At 50.7% G+C, this 26,229-nt stretch overlaps 2 protein-coding genes and 1 long non-coding RNA gene across 3 annotated transcripts; 2 read left to right on the forward strand and 1 right to left on the reverse strand.

Moving 5' to 3' along the window:
• The first annotated feature begins 1,837 nt into the window (after positions 1-1,837).
• LOC141568074 (uncharacterized) lies at positions 1,838-8,552 on the forward strand. Its single transcript, XM_074317350.1, has 5 exons — positions 1,838-1,961; positions 2,263-2,401; positions 3,165-3,408; positions 7,714-7,796; positions 7,907-8,552. Exons 1-5 carry the CDS (start codon positions 1,838-1,840, stop codon positions 8,463-8,465), a joined length of 1,149 nt encoding a protein of 382 aa, XP_074173451.1. The 3' UTR covers positions 8,466-8,552.
• On the reverse strand, positions 3,675-6,343 carry NKX2-2 (NK2 homeobox 2). The gene is made up of 2 exons (XM_019717475.2): positions 5,987-6,343; positions 3,675-5,058 (listed from the first exon to the last, which is right to left on the reverse strand). Exons 1-2 carry the CDS (start codon positions 6,243-6,245, stop codon positions 4,496-4,498), a joined length of 822 nt encoding a protein of 273 aa, XP_019573034.2. The 5' UTR covers positions 6,246-6,343; the 3' UTR covers positions 3,675-4,495.
• Positions 8,553-14,328: 5,776 nt separating the features above from the next.
• Positions 14,329-18,462, forward strand: LOC109437949 (uncharacterized). Its single transcript, XR_002136319.2, has 3 exons — positions 14,329-14,518; positions 15,810-15,929; positions 18,172-18,462. It is a non-coding gene; the product is annotated as an uncharacterized LOC109437949 (long non-coding RNA).
• The last annotated feature ends 7,767 nt before the right edge of the window (positions 18,463-26,229 follow it).

A 26,229-nucleotide genomic window follows, 5' to 3' on the forward strand; every position in this document is an offset into this window, starting at 1 on the left:
GGGGGTAGTGCCCAAATTTTGGACTAGCTGTAATTTCCACCATCTCTGGTTGTGCTCCTTAGTGTTGAATCACTTCGCCCAAGGGGGACATTTGTGGGTTCTCTTTTTATTTCCCCAGCGCTCAGAATGAACTTTTCGTTTATCACAAAGTTTTTGTTTGGGGGCTGATACGGTTATTGGGGGAGGGACGTGACCCAAATAATCTCCGAATGCCCTGCTCTAATTAGGACTGTTTAGGCGAGGCAAGAATGGGCAAATTCCTTGGAAGCTCTGTTCTGTGTCCCTGTTACTGAATTTTGCTAACAAGACGATTCTGCAGACAATGAGAATTAAAGAGGAAGTCCCTCTCTCCTCCAATACCGGGTGAAGGGGGAAAGTGGGGCTGCAAACGAAGTTTCTCAACTGGTTTCCGGTCGCACAGAGATGCCAGTGGGATACAGGAGCATAATTCGAATGACGGGGATAGTAACTGAGCGGGGCTGCTGGGTGGAAGTGGCCTCAGAACCGGCCGCGGAGATTGAAGCTGGGCCTAGGACAGAGCAGGCCCCTTGGCCTCTCCGAGACTTTTTTGCGGTGCGTGGAGGGGTAGCTCCGTCAGGACGCGTCGGGTGCGGGAACTAGGGGACTGGATTTTCGTCTACCCTGCAGCGGTGAAGCCCGACGGGGGGCCGAGCATCCCCCAGGCCCTGGGCACCCGGTCTTCTTCTGAGCCCGGTACAGTCCGATGGCTTCAACGCAGGGCTCCAAGTCAGGAGAAGCCTAGCTCCGTAGCATGCAAAGTGCGCTCAATGAGCCCAAACACTGAAGGCCTGAGCTCTACAGTTACAGCGGATACAGGCACAAAAGGCAAAGGGGAGGGGAGAGGGAGAGAGAGATCTCTCCATTGTGAGAGATCCAGAGATCTAGCCCTCAGTGTATCACGGGGCCTAGGCGGGGCAAGCGCCCTCTGAAGCCATCAAAGACAGGGGTTGCTTTTTTCCCCTCCTCCCCAATAGATATAGCACGAATTTTTAATGCGTCTTCCTTTCACAGACAACAATAAAGGGTTTGAAAGCCGGATACAATTTGGGTTTTGTGCGGGTCCCTCCTCGCGCTCCCTCGGCCCAGCTGGCCATATGGAATCCAGCATGGAGCCCGAGGATGACAAAGGGACCCAGTGACAGGCCCAACAAAACCCCAAGGAGACTTCTGCCTGACTCCGGGATTCACTGCCTGCGATAAGCGCGCTGAATGGTGCGGGTGGAGGGGGGGCGGGCCCCTTCTCCCTCTTCCCCACTCTCAGTCCCCTGAGACCCATTCTCTGTCCCTTTTTAATATGCACGCCTCTAACACCCTTGCTCCCAGCTCTCCCATTGTGCCGTTTTGTGCGGCCCGCTGTAGATTGGGCGAAGATAGACTGCCTAAGCGGACTCGGCGCCGGGTGCGCTCCCAGGGCGCCGGGGTTAGGGCCACACAGGTCCTCCGCGGGCGCTTTTTATTGACTCCATGGGGGCCCGAGAACAGAAAGAGGCGGGCGCCAGGCCCACCTCCTTGGTTCCTGGCCGCGCGAGCGCACACCCAGATTGCAAGCCTGCGGGCCTGGCCACCTCCCCAAACGCGCCCTCAAAGCACACACTCAGTGGAAGCCTGCGAGAATTTGGACTTTGAAAGCCGACTCTTTCCTCCCCGGAGGCTTGGAGGCTCCTATGATCAATCTTGACCCCCGGGAAGCCCTAGGGCCAGGAATGGAGTCTTGGGGCTGTGCCTCAAGCCTCCTGTCAACTCCATTCCATAAGGCTCAGAAAATCTCACCTCCCTTCCGGGTGGATTCGGGGGTTACGGGAAAGTTACGAGTGGGATGTTGAGTGGTTGGTACCAGGGCAAGTTGGACATTAGGTTATTGCAGAAGACTAAGGGGAAAATTCTTCTGGCCTTTACAAACAAAACAGCAAGAAATAAAAACCCCAAGCGTTTCCAAACTGGTGTGGGGAACAAAGGGAGCCTTTTCAGCTTTTAGGAAAACCTGGATGAACCCAGAAGAACCTAGAGATGTGAAAGGACATTTAGGAGGATATTAGAAGGACTTTCAGGTCCTCAATTATCCAGGGGCGGTGCACAATGCGGGAATAACTGGTAATCACATCCCTGGGCGTGTTGCGCCGAGTGCTATTGACGCACAGATTTGGTCACACGGATAATCATGTTTGCTTTAGATATTGAATTAAACCTGATCATCAACTAGAGGGAGTGAGAAAGTCAGCTGGGACTGCTCCTTTTGCCTAGCCTCCTCGCCCCCGCCTTCCCCTCCAGCCACGAAGGTGGAGCTGGGGAAGGAACGAGAGACACAGTTTCCGAATGGGTCTGACTTTCAATACCGAGGCGTCTCAGAGCGCCCACTGAGCTCTGAACTACAGAACCCTGGGTATTTTCGGAAATCCGTCAGATAGGGGAGAAAGGCGCCCCTCCCCCCAAGTCCGCAGGGGCTCCTGAGACGCTTCCCCCCGAGGGCAAGTGTGCACCAGCATCCGCCGAAGAGATCTCTTTGCGACGAGGGTGGAATGGAATCAGTAGTCTACTAGAGAAGGACTGATGCGCCCTCCCCTGGGCGAACCCGGGGCTGTTTGCTCATTTCCCACTCCTCTCACCCCAGCCCTGGAAGCCGGGGCGCACCACCGCACCTCCAAACCCCTACTTTCTAGCAAGCAAGTCACCCAGCTCCACGCCAAAAAACTCTCCTGGGGGACCACGCGCAGCCAAATGCTAGGAGGGAAGAGGATCGAAATCAAGGAGGCTGGAAACCCAGATCTGATGGGGGCGGGAGGGAGGGGGAGCCTCTGTTAGAAGGGATTGCCACTGGCTCCCGCTCCCTGGCTCTTCCTCCCTAACTAGTCTACAGGAGGCGCAGCACCCCACTCCCCCCGCCCCCGCGCCCCGGGTCCTTCCTTATTGCCAAAGCCTCGAGGGCCTCGAAACCCTCCCCACGCCCCCAAACCCATTTCTTGGAGCGGTCTCTTAGGCCACCTCGGGTCCGCGGATTTTTAAAAGGAGGTGGGGAATAGAGAGAAGAAAGCCGACCAGTCTCAGCCTCTAGCCCTTCCCCCCGCCCTTCTTAGCGCGAGGTAAATCAAATGCAACAAAGTGAAAGTCATCGAGTGTAGTGGCTTCAACAGCTTCTCAGGCTGAAGGAGCCACTCACAGATTTGGGCGAGCGAGGGGGGCTTGCTCCCTCGCCTTTGCGTTTTCCAAAGTCATTTTGTGCTGCCAAAGTCAGGACGCCGCTGCCCGGGATTCAGACAGCGTGAGGCCAGGAGAGAGGCTCGGGAGAGGGCGGGCGACACCGGGCTTCGGGTCGACAGCTCGCAGGCCCGAGGCCAAACGCTCCCTCCCCAGCCCGGGGTCCGAGGGGCCGGACCTCGCCCTCCTGCCCAGGTGAGTCCTGTCCGGGAGCCTTTCCTGCGTCCCTGGTACCCCTGGCCGGGTCCCCGCTCCCGGCCTCGACAGGAAGCGCGGGTAAGAGAGCTGCAAGCGGCCTGGCCAGGGTTCTTGCCCAAAGCCTCGGCCCGGCGCAGGGCGACAAAGTAAGACAAACGGGAGGGCCGGGCTTTTTTTTTTTTTTTTTTTTTTTTAAACACAGGATTTTTATTAAAATTCTCATTTAAAAAATCGAAAGCTTTCAGCGCCCGGCGCTCTTGGGGAACCGCACCGAACTATGAGCTCCAAGTTCCGGGGCTCAGAACCCGGACGATGGGCAGGGGATTCGCGCCTACACATTTTTCCTTTTTCATATTTGAGAAATGTTTACACTGAACAAAATAAAAAAAGAAAATAAGAAAGCAGGGGTAACTAAACGTAAGCAAACCAAAACAAACCACAAAGAAAGGAGTTGGGCTTCGAGGGGGAACAGGCCCATCCTGAAGGTCATTTTGGCAACAATCACCACCGATATTTACAACGAAAGGCGAAATCTGCCACCAGTTGTCAGAACGTTTACATGACCATAAATATTTAGCATTTTCTTATTTTTTAAAAAAAGGAGGAAAATCCTCTATATTTTTAAAGTGTTCTTCACTTGCTTTAGAAGAAGACGGTTGACAACATCGCTACTCACACAAACATATTTTACAAAATTCACAAAAGCAAGGGGAGAGGAAGGAGGATTGGTCTTTTTCTTGTTCTCAAGTGAGGACGTTAACGCTGGGACGATTTGGTGCCCCCGGGGAGAGGCGAGAAGCAAGCTGCGCAAACATTCTGTAAACAAGGCTTATAGTTCAGCCCTCTCCAAAGGTTCAAAAGGAGAGAGGGACGCGGCAGCGCTTGGTGGATGGAATCTGCCACTCCAAGGAGGCGCAGGCAACCTCCCTGCACCTCCCCAATGGAGCCGAGAGTCAACCCGACTCCATGATAATAATTATAAGAATAATAATAACCACCGTTAAGGACCAAGTCCTCTTTGCCGCCGCCGCCGCCGCCGGGATGGGGCCTGGGTCTGGGGCCGCGAGTCTCGGAGGGGCGGCGCTCACCAAGTCCACTGCTGGGCTGGGACCAGAGGGTGAGCTGTCGGGTACTGGGGGGTGCCGGCCGAGCTGTACTGGGCGTTGTACTGCATGTGCTGCAGAGACTGCGCGCTGTAAGCCGAAAAGGGAATGCCCGCCTGGAAGGTGGCGGCTGCCAGGTCCTGGGCTTTGAGCGCGTGGCACGGTTTGCCGTCCCTGACCAAAACCGGCACGGCCACCCGGCGCGGTGAGGGCAAGGGCGTCACCTCCATACCTTTCTCCGCCCGGGCGCGCTTCATCTTGTAGCGGTGGTTCTGGAACCAGATCTTGACCTGCGTGGGCGTGAGGCGGATGAGGCTGGCCAGGTGCTCACGCTCGGGCGCCGACAGGTACCGCTGCTGCCGGAAGCGCCGCTCCAGCTCATAGGTCTGAGCTTTAGAGAAGAGCACCCGCCGCTTCCGCTTCTTGCCCGCGTCCCCCCCGCTGCCCGGGGTCTCCTTGTCATTGTCCGGTGACTCATCGGCTGAGGGCTCCGGAGACTTGGAGCTCGAGTCCTGGGGCGCCGCGCCGGCCGCCAGCCCGTGCACTGCGGGAGAGAAAAGCGCATCAGGCGCCTAGAGGCCGCGCGCCGGCTGGGCCAGACACTGCGCGCTCAAATCCTCCGTGCCCCATCGGCCCTCCGCTCCCCGCAGCCCGACCCCAGGGTCTTCGCCTTGCCCCGCGCCCTGCTCCATTCTTGACGAAGCCGTCGGTGTCCCCCGGGGGAAAGAGGAGAAGCTGCAGCAGTGGGGACTCGGGGCTCGTGTTTCTAGGGGTTCGCACAGTGTGGGTGCGTATTTTGGGGGAGTGGCACTTGGAAAATATCATCGTGGGTTAAGGGCTTCGGCCCCCTTAAGCAGTTTCCTTTCTGGAGAAACGTGGGTAGATTTTTAAAAGAAAAACCCCACAATCCGGGCATTGATCGGCTCGGCCATTTAAGGCAGGTTTTTGGGGGCTTCAGTTTTTTGCTTTCGGACTTTCTCGACACCCGCTGCATTGCACAAAGCGTCCTCTAAGATCGTTCAGGGGACAGGGTGAGCTATTTATACCCGGGCCACCGGGAGCCTCCCCCACCTGTATCCGAGGCTTGCTGGCTCACTCCAGGGCTCCAGGCCAGTCCCTCCTGCCTGTCGGAATGGGGCGCGGGGTGGGGGTGGGGGTGGGAGGCTATAGCAGGAGCCATCAGTCCCGGTTGACTTCTGGAACCAGCCTTGGGAGGTATTCTCCTCCCCTATAGCTCTTAATTTTTCTTTGGAAACAAAACCATCTGAGACCATTTCCTTTTCTGGGACTAGGGGCACTTGACGAGGATAGTTTGGGCATCCTAAACAAGTGTTAAAAATCTCTAGAGGAGCAGGGTGAGGGATTCCGGGCTTCAATGGCTCCTTCCCCTTTCTCCCCCCAGCGTCCAACGTGGGCTTCGGCCACAGTAATAGAGGCAGCCACGACCAGGGCAGCGAAGTTTCGCTACTTACGGGAGTACTGGAGGCCCTCGGTGCTGGCCAGCCAGCGCGTATATGGGTTGTCGCTGCTGTCGTAGAAGGGGTTCTTCAGGGGCAGGCTCTGCACCGTGTCCAGGGCTCCCTGCCCCAGCGGCCCGGTCCTCTTGGCGGGCTCCGGCCCCTCGCTCTCCTCCTCTGGCCCTTCGGCCACCGAGCCCTCCTCATCGTTGGTGTCCGGCAGATCCAAGATGTCCTTGACCGAAAACCCCGTCTTTGTGTTGGTCAGCGACATGGCTCGGGACCCCGGAATTTATGCCGTAAAGTTGTAGCTTCACTTGGTCAAATCGTGGCGCTCCCCACTTGGGACAGGGAAGGGGTAATGGGGGGAGGGATTGGGGAGGGGAGGGGGGGTGGGCTTTAATTATTGAGATAATTATTATTTTTAAAAGAGAAATAAACTATGGGGAAGGGGGGGGAGCCCAACTCAGCGCCTGTGTTCTCCGAAAGCACGACGAAATGGATGCAGGGAGCTGAGCAACCCGCGCGCCGGGCCTTAGTTTGTAACTCCAGGAGGGGTGCCAAGGCGGCGTCAGCTCGGGCTCCAGCAGCCGGTCGGCGCGCGGTGGCGGCTGGTGGCGAGGAAAAAATGGGCCATTGCCCGAGCGATCAGTCCATATAAGGCTGGGCTCCACTCGCGAACCTGGGGCGGGCGGGGGGAGAGGGGGAGAAAAAGAGGGAGGGAAAGAGAGAGGGAGGGAGGGGGAGCGAGTGAGGGAGTGAGAGAAGGGTGGAAAAAAAGGGGGGAGACATTAAAACGCAAAGGTTGGACACGTGTGGGCGGGTCTTGGAAGTCAAGTGGATGAAGACAGTATTTGCAGATGTGAAATTGTGGGTTTTGGGGAGCTCCGCGCTCCCAGCCAACGGCCCTCTAGAGCAAGATGAGAGGTGTAACGTGTCAATTAATTGCAAAGACGGGGCGAGCCTTTTTAAACCCAGTATTTACATACAAAGGACCACCGCGTTGCTTGCGAGTCCACACACTTGAAAGCGCCGTTTTAACAAATTGCATCTTTAAAAAAGCAGGGGAGGAGGAGGGGAAAACAAAACAGAAACCGAGAGGAGGAAAAAAAAATCCTCCTTAACATTCACCGGTTCCTACCTCCCCGCCCCCGCGCGCCCGCCCCCCAACAAGCCGGAAAATTCGCGATTTGTGGTGCCTTTGGAAAGGGGGGAGGGGGAGAAGGCTGAGCCGCGGAAATCTCTCCTTCCCATCGCTGGTGGCTCACTAAACAAGATCCGGTTCAAATGGCAAGAGCCCAACTTCTGTAAGCCTCCTAGGTCAATATTTTGGTTGAGGCTTAAGGATGAGTACTAGAAATGACAAGGCAAGTAATTGATTCTAGTTAACGCCAAAAGAGCCCAAAACCCAGGAGAGGGATCGGAAGGGGTTGGCGCGGTCACCACCAGGCAACAACCCGCCCCACCCCCCCAGCCGCCCTTTATTTGCTAAACACTTATTTATTTCCTTCACTCCATCTTCGCTTCACCCCCTCCGTTTCTTTGCAGCCGAGGACCGCGCAGTTCATTTACGGCTGTGCAGGCCTCCAGGGGAGGGGCGGTGTGTGTGTGTGGGTAACTCTAACTTTGGGTTCGGACCGCGACTTTGCCGCCTAGGGGATCCGCGGGCCGCGTTTTCCGGGTGGAGGGAAGGGCAGACGGCCCCGCAACCTTCCTGTCCTCTGTTTTGCCTTCCTCTCCAGCCCCTCCCTCTCCAGCCTCCTGCGGTGGTGGAGTCGCGGGATACCAGCGAGGAAAGAGGGCGGGGGCGCTGTCTCCAGCCTTGGTGAGGACCTGCGAAAGCCGCGGGGGAGGGGGCCGCAGGGCGGGCGGATGATGCTGCATTTTCTTCTCCTAAGCTAGTCCTTTAATTTCGTCTCCTTTTGGGCACCCCAGGGACGCGTTCCGAGGACAAGCTCCAGGCTCCCAGCTTGCCAGCCTGGAAACTGAACTTTCCTGGGACGGCACGTCCTCCTCGGCACTTCACTTCCCGCCCCTCCCTCCAGTTCCTTTTTGGGGGTTGAGGATGGGGGGAGGTTTGCTACCTGATGCTCGCCTACCCTGGAAAGAGCATCAGGAGGGTGATTTGCCTGGGGGCGGGAGGGGCAGACATGGCCGCTCGCGGGAGACGGGTCTCGGCTCCCTCTCAGCGGGTAGCCACGGCCGCCGCAGCGCGGGCCCAGCGGAGAATGCGGACACCGCGTCCTCCTCGCGCGTAGCTGCGATCACTGCCGCACCCCGGTCGCCCCACGGTTGCCAGCGCCCAGCGAGGACGCCTCGCCCCAAGCAGCTCGGCGGTTTTCTGCAGCCCTCGCTGCCTCGCCCCCAGTATGTGACGTGGGTGACAATGGCCCAGGTTAGAGCAAGCCCCTCGTCGGAGCGTCCTGGGTGGTCGGACCCCGGCAAACACAAATACAAACCGATTGCTAAGCTGCGGACAATGAGCGAAATGTAGACAAATGTCCCGCTCCCGTTGGAAGCCTTTGTCCCGGCTCGGTTTTTGCATTTATTTCAGTGGCGAAATAATACATGATTGACGCTCTCTTTCAATGTGTCCTAACTGTTTGGAATAAATCTAAGGTTGTTCCTAGTTGTCATGGCATTCAACCCTTTTCAATGGACTATCTCTTCATTCATTTCTGAATCCGTCCACAATATTAAGGAAACCCCTTCATGTCGACGCTCCCTATTCCTCTTTCTCCTTCCACTTTTTCTTTTCTCCTTTCTACCCTCCCTCTTTTTTTTCTGCAAGAATTGGAAACTGGTTTGAGTCGTGTTCCTTGAACCCATTACTTTTCGTGTCCCCCCCCCCAATCTCTATCTTTCTCAGCCTCCCTCTCCCTTGTCTTTCCCTGCCCCCTTCACGTGGGAGCCCTCTTCCCTGTCCAGTCGAGGAGTTGGTTCTCCAGGAGGAGGGGGGCCCAGAGTTTGGAAGAAGGGGTGGGTGGGCCTGCCCCAGCCATTGTTACTCAGCTGCTAAGTAAATAACTGGCCAGAAAAAAGTTCCTCAATCTAAGCACTGCAGCAAAGATCTTCCTATGATCCTTGCTCTTATTCCTATGTCCCAAGGGGGTGGGGTGTGTGGGTGGGTTGTCTCTTGGGGACTAGGGCAGGCTCCAGGGATGGCGAAGGGAGAGGCCAATTCTTGGGTTGGGTGGAAAATGGTCTTTTGATAAGAAACGCTCAGGAGCTCCCCCAACGCGGGCCTTTTTGCATATCTCCTGAGCCATCTTTGGGGGGAGAAGTCACCCCAAATGCCTTCCTGGAACCACCTGGTTCCATTTAGTTCCCAACTTCTTCCTCCCTTCCCCAAATACAGTGGGCCCTTCTCACTGGATCTAATCAGCACAACCACTGTCTATCAAGTCCCCCTCCCTTCCCTCTGGGGGCCTCTACGGAAGAGCACCCATTTTCCTTTGGTAATCCAGGCTCCTAGGAATTGATCCTGGAGAGGGAGTGCTGACAGTGGCGCTTTGAAAAGAAGGGCCCCAGCCCTCCTTCACTGAAGGTCAGGCTCCTCAGGGCACCTGCCCCTTGACCTCAACCAACTCTAGTTTTTCCAGCCTCAGGTCTCAAGGTCCCCTTCCAGGAGCACTGGCAGCGCCACACTTCCCCTGATCACACAGGCCATTGCCTGGGTCTCTGCTTCCCCCACCCCCCTCACTTCAGCATTTGCTGCCGTTTTTCCTTCCCTGCCTTGTAGGAGCAAGGCAGGGAGGGAGTTGGGAGCCTCTGCATTGCCTCCTGCTACCAAACTCTGCGCCCTGCCAGAACCGGTGCACTGAGTAGGTCTCTCTCCTGGGACCTCGTGAGTCCAAAATATTTTCCCCATTGCTTAGCCGCCCGTGTGATTCCCGCAACCGCTTCCAAAGTGCTGATATTTGCAATTGAAAAGGCGCAGGGAGGCCTCTGGGAGTCTTGTAATTGAAGGGGAGAAATTACGTTTGTTAGAGGAAGATCATAAAATACATGTCCCCTGGGAATAGCCTGCGGACCCTGGGACACCAGTGAGGGACCAGCTGGAGGCTGGGGGCAAGTCCGGTGCCCAAACACGCTCCAGGGTCTCCTGGATTTCCTGCGACTGGAAGAGCGGGGGCCAGACATCAAACGCATCTTTCCACACAAATTAACCAAGTGATTGTATTCCGACGACTCCGTAAGAGGTCTCCCCAGAAGCACGACAGCGGGCCTTTAGAGTCCGGGATCTCCTGTTCAGCGAGATCCCGCACACCCAGCAGGCTGAGAGAACGCGGCCCCGCGCCCCTACCCCTGCTCCAGAGTCCTCGCTATACCTACCCTGTCGGTTCTAAACGTATCAGCGTCCCCTAGCACCAGTTTCAGCTCTACTTGGATATGCTCTAGTCTGACCAACTCAGATTCCTTAATCAATTCTTTCCAGGTTCCATCTGGCAGCGAGGAGAAAATATCCTGAGTTCCATCAGGTCAGGGTTTGGGCTTTGGGCTCTTGGCCCGCGTTGGCGGAGCTCCTGAGCGCTCTGCCATAGGCCTTCTTCTGGTGCAAACTTGGGGACAAAGTTGAGAGAGGTGCTGGAAGTTTGATCACAGCATGTTCTAAGCCGAAGGGAGACAGGCTTGGCTCTCTTGGGGTGCGAACACCACGCAGAACTCCTTCCAGGGTCACCTGAGCAGCCGGAGGTCCTCTACCCCTGGTCTTTTAGCGTCGAGGCTCCAGGTTCCTTACAAATCTCTAACTCTGTATTCCTTCTTCCCTTTAGGATGGGCGCAAAAGGAGTCGCAGGCCCCGAAGGGATGTGGGGGAGGGGAGGAAGAGACTCTTTCTCGCTGAAGGCTAGAGGGAACTTCCTTTGGGAGGCATCACAGGCCGCTAAGATGCTCTTTGCTGCCCAGGGCTCCGGAGGGACTGAAGCGCAAGCGCCTGGAGAGGGCGGCGGGGTGCTGAACAATCGGCGGAGGCCCATGAGGGGAGATGAATGTACACAGGCTAAGTGGCCCCACTCCAGGACAAGTGGCCCTCCAAGTCGGCCCAGTGTTTACCTGTTTACTTTCCCAGGTAGCTCAAACACGAGCGCCTTTTTGGAGCTCCGGAGCCTGGGGGCGGCCCTGGTGCGCGGTGTGTTCCCAGCTTCTCACTTCACCACACCGCGGCTTTACGCCCCCTGTTGGGGGAGGGGTGAGGTCTAAACAGCAGCAAACAAGGCAGAAAAGATACTTTGGCAAAGTGAGGAGAGGCCCGTGCACACCCCACTACTGGGAGCCTGACTCGGTGGGCCTGTGGATGAAGGGGGCGTGCTGGGGTGGCATTGAGCTCTGCCCCCACCTCTCTACCTCGGTTCTGTGATTCAGGGCCACTTGGGAGGCACTCTGCTCACATCCTTCCCTTTTCAGGGTAGTGAAAGCTTGCTAGGTAGGTGCATCCTCCAGAGGAGTTTAGGGCAGGAAAAGTCCAAGTGTGAGGTACTTGGGGGCCAGCTCTAAAGGGAGGGGGCTGGCCTTGAGGAGCCCAAAGCTTGGGCAGCCCTAGGCAGCACCACTCGGCCGCCTCACTCACAAAAAGGCTTCCAGTCATTAAAAACACAAGGTCTTTTCCCTTTATTTGGAAACACTAATTTGTTTGATTTCATTTCATTTCTCTTTTTTTTTTTGGAATGAAAAGAAACTCCTTCCCTGGTACAGTGTGTGACTGAGCTGTCAGTCTCCCCGCCCCCCCATCCCATCTCTGATAACAGCCTTCAAGTGGATTAGTTTATTGTCTGGTTAGCGCCAAGGTGCAAGCGTTTGTCTTCATTCACTCCCGAAACAAAGCGCGTTGCACCTTCCTGCTCCAGCGAGGATTAGCGGCGTCGACACAAAGGTTTTGTCCGAGAGGGAAGGTTTATTTTATAGCGGGTTGGAGACTAGCAGCGTGGCATGCATTCGAAATCAATGGGGAAGGAAAATGTCACCCAATCTGGTCCCTGAGCCTGGCGATAAAGCGCTCACCTTTAAGATGCAAACCTCCAAAACGGCCCAAAAGGCGTCTCTGACGTCAGGTGGGGGTGCAGGCTCTGCAGGAAGCAGGGCTGTCAGCTCTGGCGTCTCGGATGAAAGAAGTCCAGGAGTGTGGCCCAGGATACCACCCCAAACGGAACCTTTCCTAACCAAAAAATTGAAAGTCAGGTTTTTCTCCGATGGGCCCAAGCACCAACTGACATCGCCTTCTGTCCCTTGGAAAAGGCAGCTGAGGTCCCTGGAAGTCCCTGCAGCCTGTGGAGCAGCAGAGTGGAGCGACTGAATTGGGGAGGCCTAAAGCCCTGTCAGTGTGCAACTTTCACGAGGCGAGACCGTGATAGGGGCTGGGCAGGAGAGACCCGCAGCCATTGGACGGATGGACCAGACAGGGCTAGTGTGAAGGGAAAGGAAATCTCAGCCCACTTTGGGCTCAAGCTGGAGGTGACTGCTTTATTTCTTTGGCCCACATTGTGGTAACCCTTAATATTGCCCTAGGAGGGGAAGAATGAGTGGGTGACTCCCAGGACAGTCCTCCCAAGTCACCAAGAAGGTGTTGGTCAGGGAAGTTTTTCAGACATAGAGACAAAGCTCTGATCTGTCTCTGGAAAAGCCCCCTTCACCTCACCCCTTCAGGAACTCTTGTGAAGCCATGGAGAGAAAAACTGATCTTGGAACCTAGAGCCTGGCGTCCCCTGTGCAATTATTTGTGGGTGCAGTACGTAGGCATCCGAGTGAGTTACCCCCCTTCTTTTTTCACGATGAAATACAAGTTTTCCCAATTATCTGTTTCAGAAGGAAAAAAAAGCAATATCTCCCGAGGACATAAATTGTAACAGAAATGAGGATTTCTCTTTCTATTAATCAGCTTCATTTTGTGGGCGTAAGACCCCGCGGACATATGTTAGGACTTTGATAAATGCACTTTAATGAGATCTTTGAAAATGCATCCAATAAAAAAAAAGGAGAGAAAAGCCGTTTAACTTTCATGGATGTTAAATTGAACACGAAATGTGGCTCCGGGCGCACTACAAAATGGAACCGGCCTCACTCCAATATTTTCTTTTAAAACGCAGCTCTAAGCCCCCCTCGGGCCAAATGAGTTATCTCAGCCAATCCATTGTCACCGGTTTATTGGGGGAACCAAACACCACGTCCCCCTTGGCGAACCCCTTTGCTTCATTCGTTCGCGCTGCTCTAATGATTAAATATGTTACAATGAGATTACGCATCATCAGTGTTGCCTTCAGGAACGTTCTTCCAGCCGTGCCCTGCCTCCCCCCATAAGGGCGATTTCAATGCAGGAGATTTGAGTTTCTCAAGGAAACATGGCGTTGAAAGCACGTTCTTATCTGAATTTACTTTTTAACACGTGACAAACTCGTTACCACAGGACTCAGGAAAAACAATCGGCCTCTCCTAACGGGTTAGAATTCAGCACTTAAAGCTGGGCCAGGCGGACTGAGGTGAAATGCAGTCATCACCGGCGCAGGGAAGCCGCGCTCTCCAGAGCCTGCGCTGAAAAGAGCTGGGGCCTGGAAGCACAGGGAACCGACCCGCGAGGGCCCTCGAGCACAGGAGGAGGCTGCGGGCGTTCCTGGGGTGCTCCCTTTCGTTTCTCCAACCTGAGCACCAGAGGTCCACAACCCTCCCCCAGACGCAACGCCCCCTTTCCACACCCAAGCACCATCAAAGTCTAGAAGGCGCGAGAGGCACGCGAAAGGTCTCTCTCTCTCTCTCTCTCTCTCTCTCTCTCTCTGTATGGAGAAGAGGGGGGCACCCCTCGGAGACCAGGACCTCAACAGACCCCGCTGAGACGCATTTCTGATCCTCTGGCGATCTCTACTGACGCAAATGAGAACTGTCTCTCTCCTGGCGCGGCCCGGGAGACACTAGCTCCTTCAAAGTCTAAGCTGGAGCTGCCTCCTCAGCGACCCCCGACAGCTGCTTTGGCCTCCGAGTCCTTCCTTATTCCCCCCCGCCTCACAGCCTCGAACCTCTTGGTCCAGTTCTGACCGGGGAGGACCCCTTTCTCTAAATTAGACGCCATCTCCAAATTACCTTCGGGACTTCTGCCTCGGCCTGAACCCCCAATCACCTGAACCCCCAATCGTGAGACCTCCACGGCGCACAGGGGGAGACTTACCCGGCGGAGGTGGGTGCCGAGCCGCCCTCTTCCTTACAGAGGCGCGGTTAGCGAAGGACCATCCGGCACCCGGCAGTGGGGAGGGGACTGGCAAAGCGCTCTGCGCGCCCGCTCCGCCTCCCTCTCTCCCGCGCTGCGGCGACAGCCCCGCCGCATTTCCAGGCGCGTCTTTATCTAGCCCTCCACCTACTGGACCCCCGCTTCCATGGGCCCCTCCCCCACCGTGCGCTCTCCGGGCGGAGCTTGTAGTAGGACTGCGGCTCTCTCCGCGCCGCGTCCCCCACTCGCCGTTCCTCTCGGCCCCTGCACCTGCCCAGCCCCTGATCCCCGGCGGTCCAGCTCCCCTCGCGGTGCCGGAAAGTCAGCGGCTGCCCGGCACCCGGCCTCAGTTGCAGGTAAAACTTTTCCTGTCCGCGGGCTCTGCGGGCCGGCCCTCTCCTCACCAAACTACCCTCGTCCCAACCCGCGGAGTCAGCGGAGGACTTCTTACGCTCAGCTTTGCCACCTGCTGCTTCCGGACTCCGCGGCTTGGGGAGGAAGCAGAATCCGAGTCTCGAGAGTGAGAGGCGCTCAAGCGGTCTCGCAGGGACCCCGAACTCTGGCACAGCTTGGCGGCGACGGCGGTGCCCAGAGCGCTTTCCCGCGGCGGCGGAGGCTAGCGCGGACTGGGGCAGGAGGAGCCGGCGGTCCGCGCCTGACAGCGAAGGGCGACGCCCGGCTCCTTCGCGGCTCCGGGCCCCGCCGTGTCCCCCGCGTCCAGTAGGCCACCCGGCCACGCGCGCGAACAGGAGGCTCACCTGGAGCACGGCTGTGCCGCGGGAACCGGGCTCCGCGAGCGCGCAGATCCCTGGCCGCTCAGTATCCCGAGCCGGGGGCGGGTTTGGGGTCGCAGGCGTTCCGGCAGTGGCGCGGCGCTGCATGCGAGCGCCCCCCTCCGGGCCTTACGGCCCCACCCTCCCTGGCTGGGCCAGGCGGACGCACAGCCCTAGCGGAGGGGGCCGCTCCCCCGCGCTGCGCGCACTCTGTTTGTTTTCCTTGCCCGACTGACGTGAGTCAAAATATTGGCCATATGTTCAGCGGTAATAAATTGGGTATGAGCGCAAACACACTTGGGCTTCTATGGCTCTTTCAGCTGCCACATGGCCGGCTTGGGGGAGGGGGAATGCCACCTTGCGTCTGCCCCGATCCCCAAATAGGCTGGTAGGTTCCCTCCCCTTAGAGACCCCCTGCGCTGGAGATCTGAGACCGAGGTCTCTCCTCTCCCTCGCGCCTCCTTTGGCCCCAGCAGTGCCTTGGACCCTGCAGCTCCTGGTGAGCTGGGTCTGGTGGTTAACAAGGTTGCCATCTATAAATTGCTCGGTCGCTAAGACGCCATAAAATCGAAGGGCCATATGTGGCACGCTATTTATGTGCGAAACCGCGTTTACACTAGATATGCCGATCCAAGGTCTATATCACGACTTCGCGGGAGGTCACAGACCTCTCTCCCTGGGCTCCAGCCTCCTCCTCCAGCACCATCTCCCCCCAGATTGAGCGGTGTTGATTTTTCTGGGAAAGGGATTCAGCTCTCCGCAGCGCAGGAAGAAAGTGATTTCAGTGCACTTGTGCCAAGGTGCCACCTGTCCAGGATTAGAAGCAGCCTCTGTGATTTATTTCTATAGCTTTTCTGTTTCCTTTCTTTCACAGGGACGGGAAGACTTTTATTTCCCAGGCGGTTGATACGCTCCATGGGACTTTGGTCTGAACAGGAAAGGTGGTATTTGGAAGCTGGAGATGATCAAGCCTGCGCGTGGGTGGGATTTGAGGGTGAGGGCCTCCTGAATTACAAGGGGGCGATATTTGGGGGCGGTCGAGGCAGAGATGGCAGTGAAACAGGTCACCTGGCTGAGGGAGGCCTGATACTACTTCTACCTCAAGCCTGATGGTGGACTCCAGTGTAATCTGTTAGGCACCTTATTTAAGTCAAATGGCAGCCAAGGTACTCAGACAGGAAGTCCTAGCGTTGGACATGAAATCCCAGCGCCTCTGTGTGCTTCAGGAAAGGGAGGTAAATACTGTGTAGTAATAGAAAACAATTGTTTCATTTTTCTCCCTCAGAATGAAGGCAGCCTCGGGACTGCATGTCCCCAAACCGGTCACCTCACACTTTACTCACATGAATTTATTAAGAGTCATTGTCGCTCCTGTGCCATTATTTTACTATTTCTTGAAGTGAACCAAATTCTCTCTGTGGTTAATAAGCACTGAACCAGCCCCCCTACCTTCCTTTTCATCTTCAAAACACCTGGGGTTCCCTGAATGACATCTTCAATCTGGCCAAGGAAAATAAGAGATGAAAAATGTTGCCCTACTGCAGGGAAAAACATAAGCATTTGACTTTGCTATTACAAGTTACCCTGGGTCTGTGTTCACTGGATAACTGTCCTTAGTTGGCAGTTAAGGGTGGAAAAATGATGCTGTTGAAAGGGGGTGGGAGAGAAGGGGAGAGTAGATATGGAGTGGGGGTGGTAAGGAGGAACCCATTCAACAGGTGCAAAAAATAACTAAAAAAATGAACCTCTTAACCTTAAATGCTGAGCACAAACAGCACCTCTCCAGGTGTACTCTCCTGGGAGTGAGCTCCCAGAAATTTTTAGTCATTGCAGAGAAATATGGGGCTACATGCAAGCCCGACGGGGTTGTTTATCCTGGAAAATTACTACTGCATTTCATCTTTTTCTCTTGGATTTCAAGTCTTTATAGTTAACAAAAAACAAAATCTAGAGTGTATTTTTGGGTTTACATCACTTCCGAGTGTAAATTCTGGGACCATCAATGAATAGCTTTTATGGGTTGAAAACATTGCTTCATGCCCAAAATTGAACAAGGAGATTTGTAGGGACACCTTCACGTATATAGTCCTCATGGGAATGGGTGTCTTTGTCTAACAAATGCCCTGTGTAGTTTCCCTGCCAATATCACAGATACCTGCTAGGCAGTGAACAGAGATGCAGACAATGAGTTTAGAGAGTCTGTGTGGTGGTCTCAGGGTAGAAAACAGAGATGTGAAGCAAAGAGTACATCAAGTCAGTCTCTATATCCTTCCATATTTAGGAAACCCTGGTTTGAAAAAAGCAAAATGTGCCATGGCATCAACTAAATAATTGATAATAAAAATCCATTATAAAGGAGATGCAGTTGGGAGCAAGATAATAAATGAAGCATAATGCTTAGATATGACTCATTTTGGGCTTATATAGCAATCTGGTGCTAAACTTGATACACTTAAGTATTCTTAAACCTAGACAGATTTCATGCAGTGCCTTTTCTTAGTTCCATAGTTGCTTATGCTATTTTTACTTCAGAGACATTCCTGTCCTACCACGGGCTCAAAATTCTTGGACTTTTCACACTGGGAAAACCTTCCTCCATTAAGTTCCCCAAAGGTTTCATCAGCTGCAAGGTGCTTGTGTTGTTCCCCGCTGGGAGCAAGCAGTTCTTGGTACTTACAAGTAAGGATCAATGAAAACAAAAACTTTAGACTGCTTTGAATTAAGCTAAGATGTAATTTGCAGTGTCTTGAGAAGACTTATCCAGTGATTCCCACAAAGTTCCTCCCTCCGTACAGCTGCTTGGGCTTCCGCGTAGTCCAGTCAATCAAGGAAGGCAGGTACCTTACTTGTGCTTTACCTGGGCATCATACTTGGTGGCCAGAGTGGCTCCACGAAGGTGAGATCTGAGATGGACTTGGAGGAAAGTCAGTGCCCACCACCCCTGACAATGGGGGGGATTTAAGGAAGCTCTGTGTCTCTGCAAATATCAGAATGCCAAATGAGGTGTGGAGGAGACTCTGCAGATGGGTGATGCCCCTTCCAGTGCCCTCAACCAGTGAAAAGGTCAGCTGAGCTCATCCGATATGGAATCTTGGTCCACTTTATTTGAAAACAGACCTGCTTCTTTCCCTCCATTGCATCTCTCAGCAGAGCCAGAAGGTAGATGGCATGGTCTTATGAGGCCTGTGGTCCCCTAGATGCAGAAAATAATAACAGCTTCCTCTTGTCTCTTGCAGAGAACCGGGGTGAGAAAACACAGCAGGACACACATCATTTGGGTGAAGTGTTGGCAGCAAGCGAGAAATTCGGCAATATGTGTCAAATCTTTAAGAAGTAAAAAGCAAATGCATCTAGAGATAGAAACTAGATAGTGGTTGCTTAGGGTTGGGGTCATGGGGAGGCTGGAGAGTGATGGCTAAGGGGTGGGAGATTTCTTTTTAGGGTAATGAAAATATTCTAAACATGATTGTGCTGATGGTTGCACAACTCTATGAATATACTAAAAACCATTGAATTGTACACACTAAATTGGGTGAATTGTATAGTATGTGAATTATATCTCAATAAAGCTGTATATCTCAATAAAGAATTAAAGGCATCTCTCTTTTTCTTTGGGCTAGAAGGTGCTAGGCTAGAAGCTAGGAGAGAATGGAGGAGTTAGGGGAAGACAAGTTGGGGGAAGACAATATATAAAAATTGTTTTCTATATTCCCAATTTTTATTCTGAATATTTTTTAACATACAGAAAAGTTGAAGGTATAGTAGAGTGAACAGTTTTAAACAATCTATCTGGATTCAACAATTATTAACATTTATCACATATGCTTTATCACTTTACAATAATACATGTGCATTTTGTTAAACTATTTGGAATTAAGGTTGTGGGCATCATGATACTTCCCCACTGAGTATTTCAGCATGTGTCTCCTAAGAATAGACATTCTCCAACATAATTACACCACCATTACTACGCTTTAGAAAATTAGCAATAATTCCATAATTTATTTCTTATTCAAATTCTCAAATTTTACCCCAAACAAAATGCAGTTTTACAACCAGTTTATTTTTTTTTCAGATCTAGGACCTACTCAAGTTTAATGCACTGCATTGCTGCATTTCATTATTATTTTTTAGTTTTTTATGTCCATATTCTCTTAATTTATAACTGTGACTATCCTTGTTGTCTTCTTTCCTTCTCTCCTTTCTGGCATTGACTGTTGAGAACCCAGACCATTTGTAGAATACCTCCCTGCTCCTTTCCAGGCTGTTTTCTCCTGGTGTCATTGCCCTTGCCCCTTTAGTCCCTGAACAGTCACAAACTGGATGTTAGATCTATAATCTGTATTAGGCACAGGCTACATATTTGTGATAGGAATGCCACATGTGTGTTATGTCACACTGCATCTCATTAAGAAGCAAATCATGTCCCTCTATTAGTGAGGCTAAGTTTGATTACTTGGTTAAGGTGGTGACTGCCAGATTGTCCCATGTGAATTAGTAAGTGATTAGTAAGTAATCTGAGGGGTAAGTGATACTTTGGTATCATTTCAATATTCTTTGTCACTGGAAATATACCTCATATTCCCCAATAACTTTTATCCAGTGGTCTTTAGCATCCATTGCCTGAATTCTATTGTTCATTCCACATAACTTGCTGGTATTTTTCTGTAAAGAAAAGCTTCCTTTCCCTTAACCCCCATCATGGGCTCATGGAATTAAAATTTTAATATGATACAATCAATTAACACCTTTCTTTTGATGCTCAAACTATCCAAATTATTCAGTGTATGGCAATGCACTAGAAAGTGCTGAGGGAAAAGTCAGACATAGAAAATGATAAAAAAAAAACTTGGAGGAGCCCATGGCACCTACAGAGTTAGCAGTTCTCAGTGGTTCTCAGCAACCCAAGTTATCGTGGAACACTTCTGTGTGTGTTTCTGACCAACAATGAGTGACTCATCATCAATCACAAAAATAGCTCATTCCACATTCCCAGGGTGCTCAAATGTGTTACGTATTAAAACGAATCAAAATACTGAACATATCTCAAGTATTACACTATTAAAAGAAGATAAAACAAAAGAGATTGCTTTTAAGGAATTGGCTTATGCAATTAGAGGCTGGCAATCCCAAATCTGCAGTGAACCGGCAAGTTGGAGACCCAGGGAACAGCTGATGTTGCAGTTCAAGTCTGAAGACCATCAGGCTGGAGAAATCCTTCTTGCTCAGGGGAGGCATACACTTCTTTTGTTCTATTCAGGTCTTCAACTTATTGGGCAAGACCCATCCACATTACGGAGGGGCAATATGCTTTACTCAAAGCCCACTGATTTAAATGTCAATTTCATTCAATAACATCCTCACAGAAACATCCGGAATAATGTCTGACCACATATCTGGGCACCGTGGCCCAGTGAACTTGACATAGAAAATGAACCATCATAAGCCCTGATTCACGCATGTTGGAAATTCTACCCCAGGATCCAGGAGTGTTTGTGGAAAGTCTTGAGCTAAGTTTCTGAGCAGCTACAACCACATGATACCACACAATGCCATGTCCTCTTCTCCAAATCTTACAGTTCCTGTTTCCTAGCATTGGCCTGGACCTCAGGGTGACATTCCTGATAAATACTCTTTATGATTCAGACATTGGATGCACTTCCTATAGACAAACACATGGGACTAAGATAATGCCCTTTGCAGCCCCTGAAAATATCTAGTTATTTGTAAGTGGGAGGAAGATCAAGGAACTTGTTTTGGGTTTGGAGGGTAAAAGTAGCCCTGTGGAGAACGAATACCCAGGTCCCTAAATCTTTAATCATCATAGAGTAAACCTAGCCTTGTGGCATACTTTGAAACAATGTTAGTCTGTGTCTTGATTCTATGAATGAATTAAGAGGCCTGTTTTCATTTTTAAGGCCATATGATGGCCTTCTTTCCAAAAAGGGATATTGGATTTCAAGAACAATGCAAATTTGGGGTAAGCCATGATTAATATTGGGCTAATTTTTGGAAGAGAATGATAAGCACTGTGAAATGGACATCAAGTACAATCTTGGACCATTTGGACCATTCATCTTCTTGCCAGTATAGGGGATTAGATCCTAACAGCATATGTTTTATTGAACACTTACTATGTCCCTGGCACTGTGCTAAGGCCTCTTTTGTATATCATTTCCTTAGTTCCAAAAATAAACTAATAAGTTAAGGAACATCAATTATTACCTTTATTTTAAAGATAAGAAAACTGATGTTTAAGGAGGTTACACAAAGATTATGGAGTCACAGTGCGTGGACCTAAATATCCCATCTTTCTTATGACTTCAGCAAATTACATAACTTCTTTGAGCCTCATTTCCTCCCTGTGTAAAATGGAGCTCATAATAGAACCTGTTATGAGTGTTGTGAGGTTGAGATGAGATAATATATGTAAAGCTCAGAATCTGCTGGTGCCTGATGCACGGTAGACACTCTATAACTTCTTGCTTCAGTTGCTATCATTATGATTAGTTCTGATAACAGGAAACCTGGGATTTCAATCCAGGTCTACCTGATCCCAAAGCCATGCTCCTGACTGTCACAACATGGCACAGAACTTTGTCACTGAGTGGCAACTGGAGAGATTCCAGAAAGTGTTTCCTTTCCCTGAAGGGAGTTTTCTTGGTTTTTCTCCTCCATTCCCTTTTCTTTAAGTATTTTCCCTCTCGCAGTATTTTCTTTCTCTTTTTCTCTACAGATTTTTTTTTAAAGATTTTTTATTGGGGAAGGGGTACAGGACTTTATTGGGGGAACAGTGTGTACTTCCAGGACTTTTTTCCAAGTCAAGTTGTTGTCCTTTCAATCTTAGTTGTGGAGGGTGCCGTTCAGCTTCAAGTTGTCCTTTTTAGTCTTAGTTGTGGAGGGTGCAGCTCAGCTCCAGGTCCAGTTGCGGTTGCCAGTTGCAGGGGGCACAGCCCACCATCCCTTGTGGGAGTCAAACCGGCAACCTTGTGGTTGAGATGATGTGCTCCAACCAACTGAGCCATCCGGGAGCTCAGCGGCAGCTCAGCTCAAGGTGCCATGTTCAATCTTAGTTGCAGGGGACTCGAGGAATTGAACTGGCAACTTTGTGGTTGAGAGCCCGCTGGCCCATGTGGGAATCGAACCGGCAGCCTTCAGAGTTAGGAGCATGGAGCTCTAACCGCCTGAGCCACCGGGCCGGCCCTCTCTACAGATTTTAATTAAAATATGGCTAACATATAATATTATATTGGTTTCAGGTATACATCATAGTGGTTCAACAGTATACACCTCACACTATACATAGTTATTACCATATTATTGATTATATTCCCTGTGCTAAAGAAGTGATCACCATGATAAGTCCAGCAACCATCTGACACTGCACCACGCTATCACAATATTATTGATCTTTTCTACACCTTTAAAATTTTTCAATTAGAGTTGACATTCAATATTAATTTATATTAGTTTCAAGTGTATAGCATTGTGGTTAGATATTTATATAATTTAGGAAGTGATCCCCTGACTAGTACCACTTGGCACTATATATAGTTATTACCATATTATTGATTATATTCCCTATACTTTACATCCCATGACTATTTTGTAACTATCGACATATTTCTCAATCCCTTCACCTTTTTCACCCTGCCCCCAACTCCTCTCCCATCTGTCACCCCATAGATCGAGTACCCATCTGACACCACACATAGTTATTACAATATTATTGACTATATTCCTTATGCTATCCCCTTGACTACTGTGTAACAACCAGTTTGTACTTCTTAATCCCTTCCCCTCTTTGCCTACCTACAACCCCCCTTCCATCTGGCAACCATCAAAATGTGCTCTCTATCTATGAGTTTGTTTGTTTATTTTGTTCTTTAGATTCCACTTATAAGTGAAATCATATGACATTTGTCTTTTGGTATCTGACTTATTACACACAGCACAGTATCCTCTATGTTCATCCATTGTTGTCTCAGATGGCAAGATTTTGTTCTTTTTTATGGCTGAGTAATATTCCATGGTATATATGTACCACCTCTTCTTTATGCATTCATCCATTCAGTTGCCTTCATATCTTGGCTTATGTAAATAATGCTGCAATGGATATTTGGATGAGCACATCCCCTTGAAGAAGCATTTTGGGTTTGTTTGGATAAATACCCAGAAGTGGGATTACTTGGTCCTTCTTTGTCTCTTGTTATAGTCATTGTTTTAAAGTCTATTTTGTCTGGTATAAGTATTGCTACCTCAGCTTTTTGTTTGTTTCCATTTTCATAAAATATCTTTTTTCATTCCTTTACTTTCAGTCTGTGTTTGTCTTTCGATCTGTAGTGTGTCTCTTGGCAGCATATGTAAGGGTCTTATTTTCTTATCCATTCAGCCTCCTTATCTTTTGATTGGAGTATTTAATCCATTTTCATTGAAAGTAATTGTTGATAGGTATGTAGTTGTTGTCATTTTATTATTCATATTTTTGATGTTTTTTTTCATATTAAAGAAGTCGCTCTAAGATTCCTTATAATACTGTTTTGGCGGTGATGAACTGGTTTAGCTTTTTCTTGTCTGGGAAGCTCTTTATCTTTCCTTCGATTCTAGATCATAGCTGTGTTGACTAGAGTAATATTGATTGTAGGTCCTTGCTTTTCATCACTTTAGAATATTTCCTGCCAATCCCTTCTGACCTGCAAAGTTTCTGTTGAGAAATTAGCTGACAGTCTTATGGGGGCGCCCTTGTAGGTAACTAACTGCTTTTCTCTTGCTGCTTTTAAGATTCTTTCTTTGTCTTTAACCTTTGGCATTTTAATTATGATGTGTCTTGATGTGGGGCTGTTTGGGTTCATCTTGCTTGGGACTCTCTGTGCTTCCTGGGCTTGTATATCTATTTCCTTCACCAGGTTAGGAAAGTTTTCTGTCATTATTTCTTTAACTAGGTTTTCAATTCCTTGCTCTCTCTCTTCTCCTTCTGGTACCCCTATGATGTGAATATTGGTACCCTTGATGTTGTTCCAGAGGCCCCTTAAACTCTCCTCAGTTTTTTGGATTCTTTTTTCTTTTTGCTGTTCTGATTGGGTGTTTTCTGCTACCTTATCTTCTACATCGCTGGTTGGATCCTCTGCTTCATCTAATCTACTGTTGATTTCCTGTAACGTATTCTTCATTTCCATTATTCTATTTTTTATTTCTGACTGGTTCTTTTTCATGTTTTCTCCATTTTTATGTTTCCTATCTTTTTGTTGAAGTTCTCCCTGAGATCATTGAGCATCCTTAATAACCAGTGTTTGGAACTCTGCATCTGGCAGATTGCTTGTTTCCATTTTGTTTAGTTCTTTCTCTGGAGATTTGTTTTGTTCTTTTATTTGGGAAACGTTTCTTGTCTCCCCATTTTGACTGCTTCCCTGTTTTTGTTTCTGTGTATTAGGTAGGGCTGCTACGTCTTCTGGTCTTAGTAGAGTGGCCTTATGTAGTAGATGTGCGCTGTAAGGATCAGTGGTGTGGTTTTCTTGGTCATTTGAGCCACAAACTTCAGGTGTATCCCTTGTGTGGGTTGTGTGTGACCTCCTCTTGTAGTTGAGTCTTGGTTGCTATTTGCACATCAATAGGAGGGACTGGCCCTCAGGCTCATTGGTTGTGAGGACTGGCCATGACTACAGTGGAGGAGCTGTTGTGCAGGGGCTGACCCTACAGAACAGGATCTACCTCAGCAGGGCTCATCTGTCCCTTGGGTGTGTCAGCCTTGGATGCGTCATCCTTGGATGCAATTGGGTGATGCTCCAGATCATTTCAAACTGGCCACTGGGGGTGCCAGCCCCAGGACTACCTTGGAGGGGATCCGCTACAGGTCAAGTTCAGCCGTAGCCCATGCGCCACTCAGAGCCACTCAGCAGGAGCCACAAAGAAATCCACAAATGGCCACTGCCTGTGCTGTGCTTGGACGTGCCTCAAGAGGCCAAGCTGTGAACCAAGGCCGGCTGCTGCTAGTGCTGGACTTAGGGCTGCTCAGCCAGAGGTACAGGACATACTCAAGCCAGATGCTGCTTGTCTGGATTCCACAAACCTTTGAGAGACCCTAGGGAAGTCTGCAGCATGAGCTAAGGCAGGCGATTAGTATGACAAAACCACTGGAAGTGGCTTGGGTGTGCCTGAAAGTTGGGCAGGTTGGGCTCTCAAATCACTAGGGCATGGCGAATGAACTGTGTTCGTGAGTTTGATGGAGACTCAGATATGGCGGCTGCCTGCATATGCAAGCTGGGAACGGGAGGGCTCAACAAAGAAACAATGGCCTCTGCCAGTTCCTCTGTCCAGGAGAAAGCTGTCCCTCCAGCCCCTGTCCCAAGCCAAACAACTCAATTCCCCCCATATGTCCCTGTTTCCTTTCCAGCTGCTGCCCCAGCACTGGAGGGCAGAGCCAGTTAATCCATCTGTGGGTAAGTTTGTGTGTGGTCCCTTTAAGAGGAGCAGCTGGGACCACAGCCACCCTCTGTTTTTCACAACCAGAAATTATGGGGACTTCTCTCCCTGGCACTGGAACCCTGGCCTGAGGTGGCTTTGGGAACTCCCACTGCTCCAGGAGGTGGGGACCTCCACAGCTGAAATAGCCCTCCAGATTTTTAATGGTCACACATGGGTGTGGGACCAGCTTGTTCCACGTCTCTGCCCCTCTTACCAGTCTCAAGGTGGCTTCTTCTGTATGTCCTTAGTTGTAGGGCTTCAGCAAGATTTTAGGCGATTCTCAATGATGGTTGTTTTGTAGTTTAGTTTGTTTTTACATTGACTGTATGTTAACTTGGTGTATTAGTTTGCAAGGACTGCAGTAAAAAAATACCACCAACTGGGTGGCTTAAACAGTAGAAATTTATTGTTTCATGGTTCTGGAGACTAGAAGTCCAAAATCAAGGTGTCAGCAGGATTGGTTCCTTATGAGAGTGATGAGAGAAGGATCTGTTCCAGGACTCTCTCCTTGGCTTTTAGATGACCATCTTTTCCCTGTGTCTCTTCACACTATGTTTTCTCTGCCTGTCTGTCCATGTTTTCAAATTTTCCCATTTTATAAGGGTCTAAATGACCTCATGTAAGTTGATTATGCCTGTAAAGATTCTACTCCAAATACAGCCACATTATGAGGTTAGGATTTCAGCATATCTTTTTTAAGAGGACATAATTCAAACTGTAACACTTGGGATAGGTTTAAAGTGGGAGTGACGGAGATCATGGGAGGCCCAAAGCCCCGAGCCATACCCGGTGATGTCAAAGTTTAGTCTAATTCTAGTGCCTGCCTCTGAGTA

The sequence above is a fragment of the Rhinolophus sinicus genome, linkage group LG13 (genome assembly GCF_036562045.2).
Source record: "Rhinolophus sinicus isolate RSC01 linkage group LG13, ASM3656204v1, whole genome shotgun sequence".
Taxonomy (NCBI): domain Eukaryota; kingdom Metazoa; phylum Chordata; class Mammalia; order Chiroptera; family Rhinolophidae; genus Rhinolophus; species Rhinolophus sinicus.

Excerpts from the sequence above, each read along its gene's own strand:
- LOC141568074 (XM_074317350.1), top strand. The coding sequence starts at position 1,838 with ATGTTGAGTGGTTGGTACCAGGGCAAGTTGGACATTAGGTTATTGCAG. Across the intron at positions 1,962-2,262 it reads CCCCAAGCGTTTCCAAACTG|CCTCCTCGCCCCCGCCTTCC; the intron begins GTGTGGGGAACA and ends CCTTTTGCCTAG. Across the intron at positions 7,797-7,906 it reads GGGCGCTGTCTCCAGCCTTG|GGACGCGTTCCGAGGACAAG; the intron begins GTGAGGACCTGC and ends TGGGCACCCCAG.
- NKX2-2 (XM_019717475.2), bottom strand. The coding sequence starts at position 6,245 with ATGTCGCTGACCAACACAAAGACGGGGTTTTCGGTCAAGGACATCTTG. Across the intron at positions 5,059-5,986 it reads CGAGGGCCTCCAGTACTCCC|TGCACGGGCTGGCGGCCGGC; the intron begins GTAAGTAGCGAA and ends TCTCTCCCGCAG.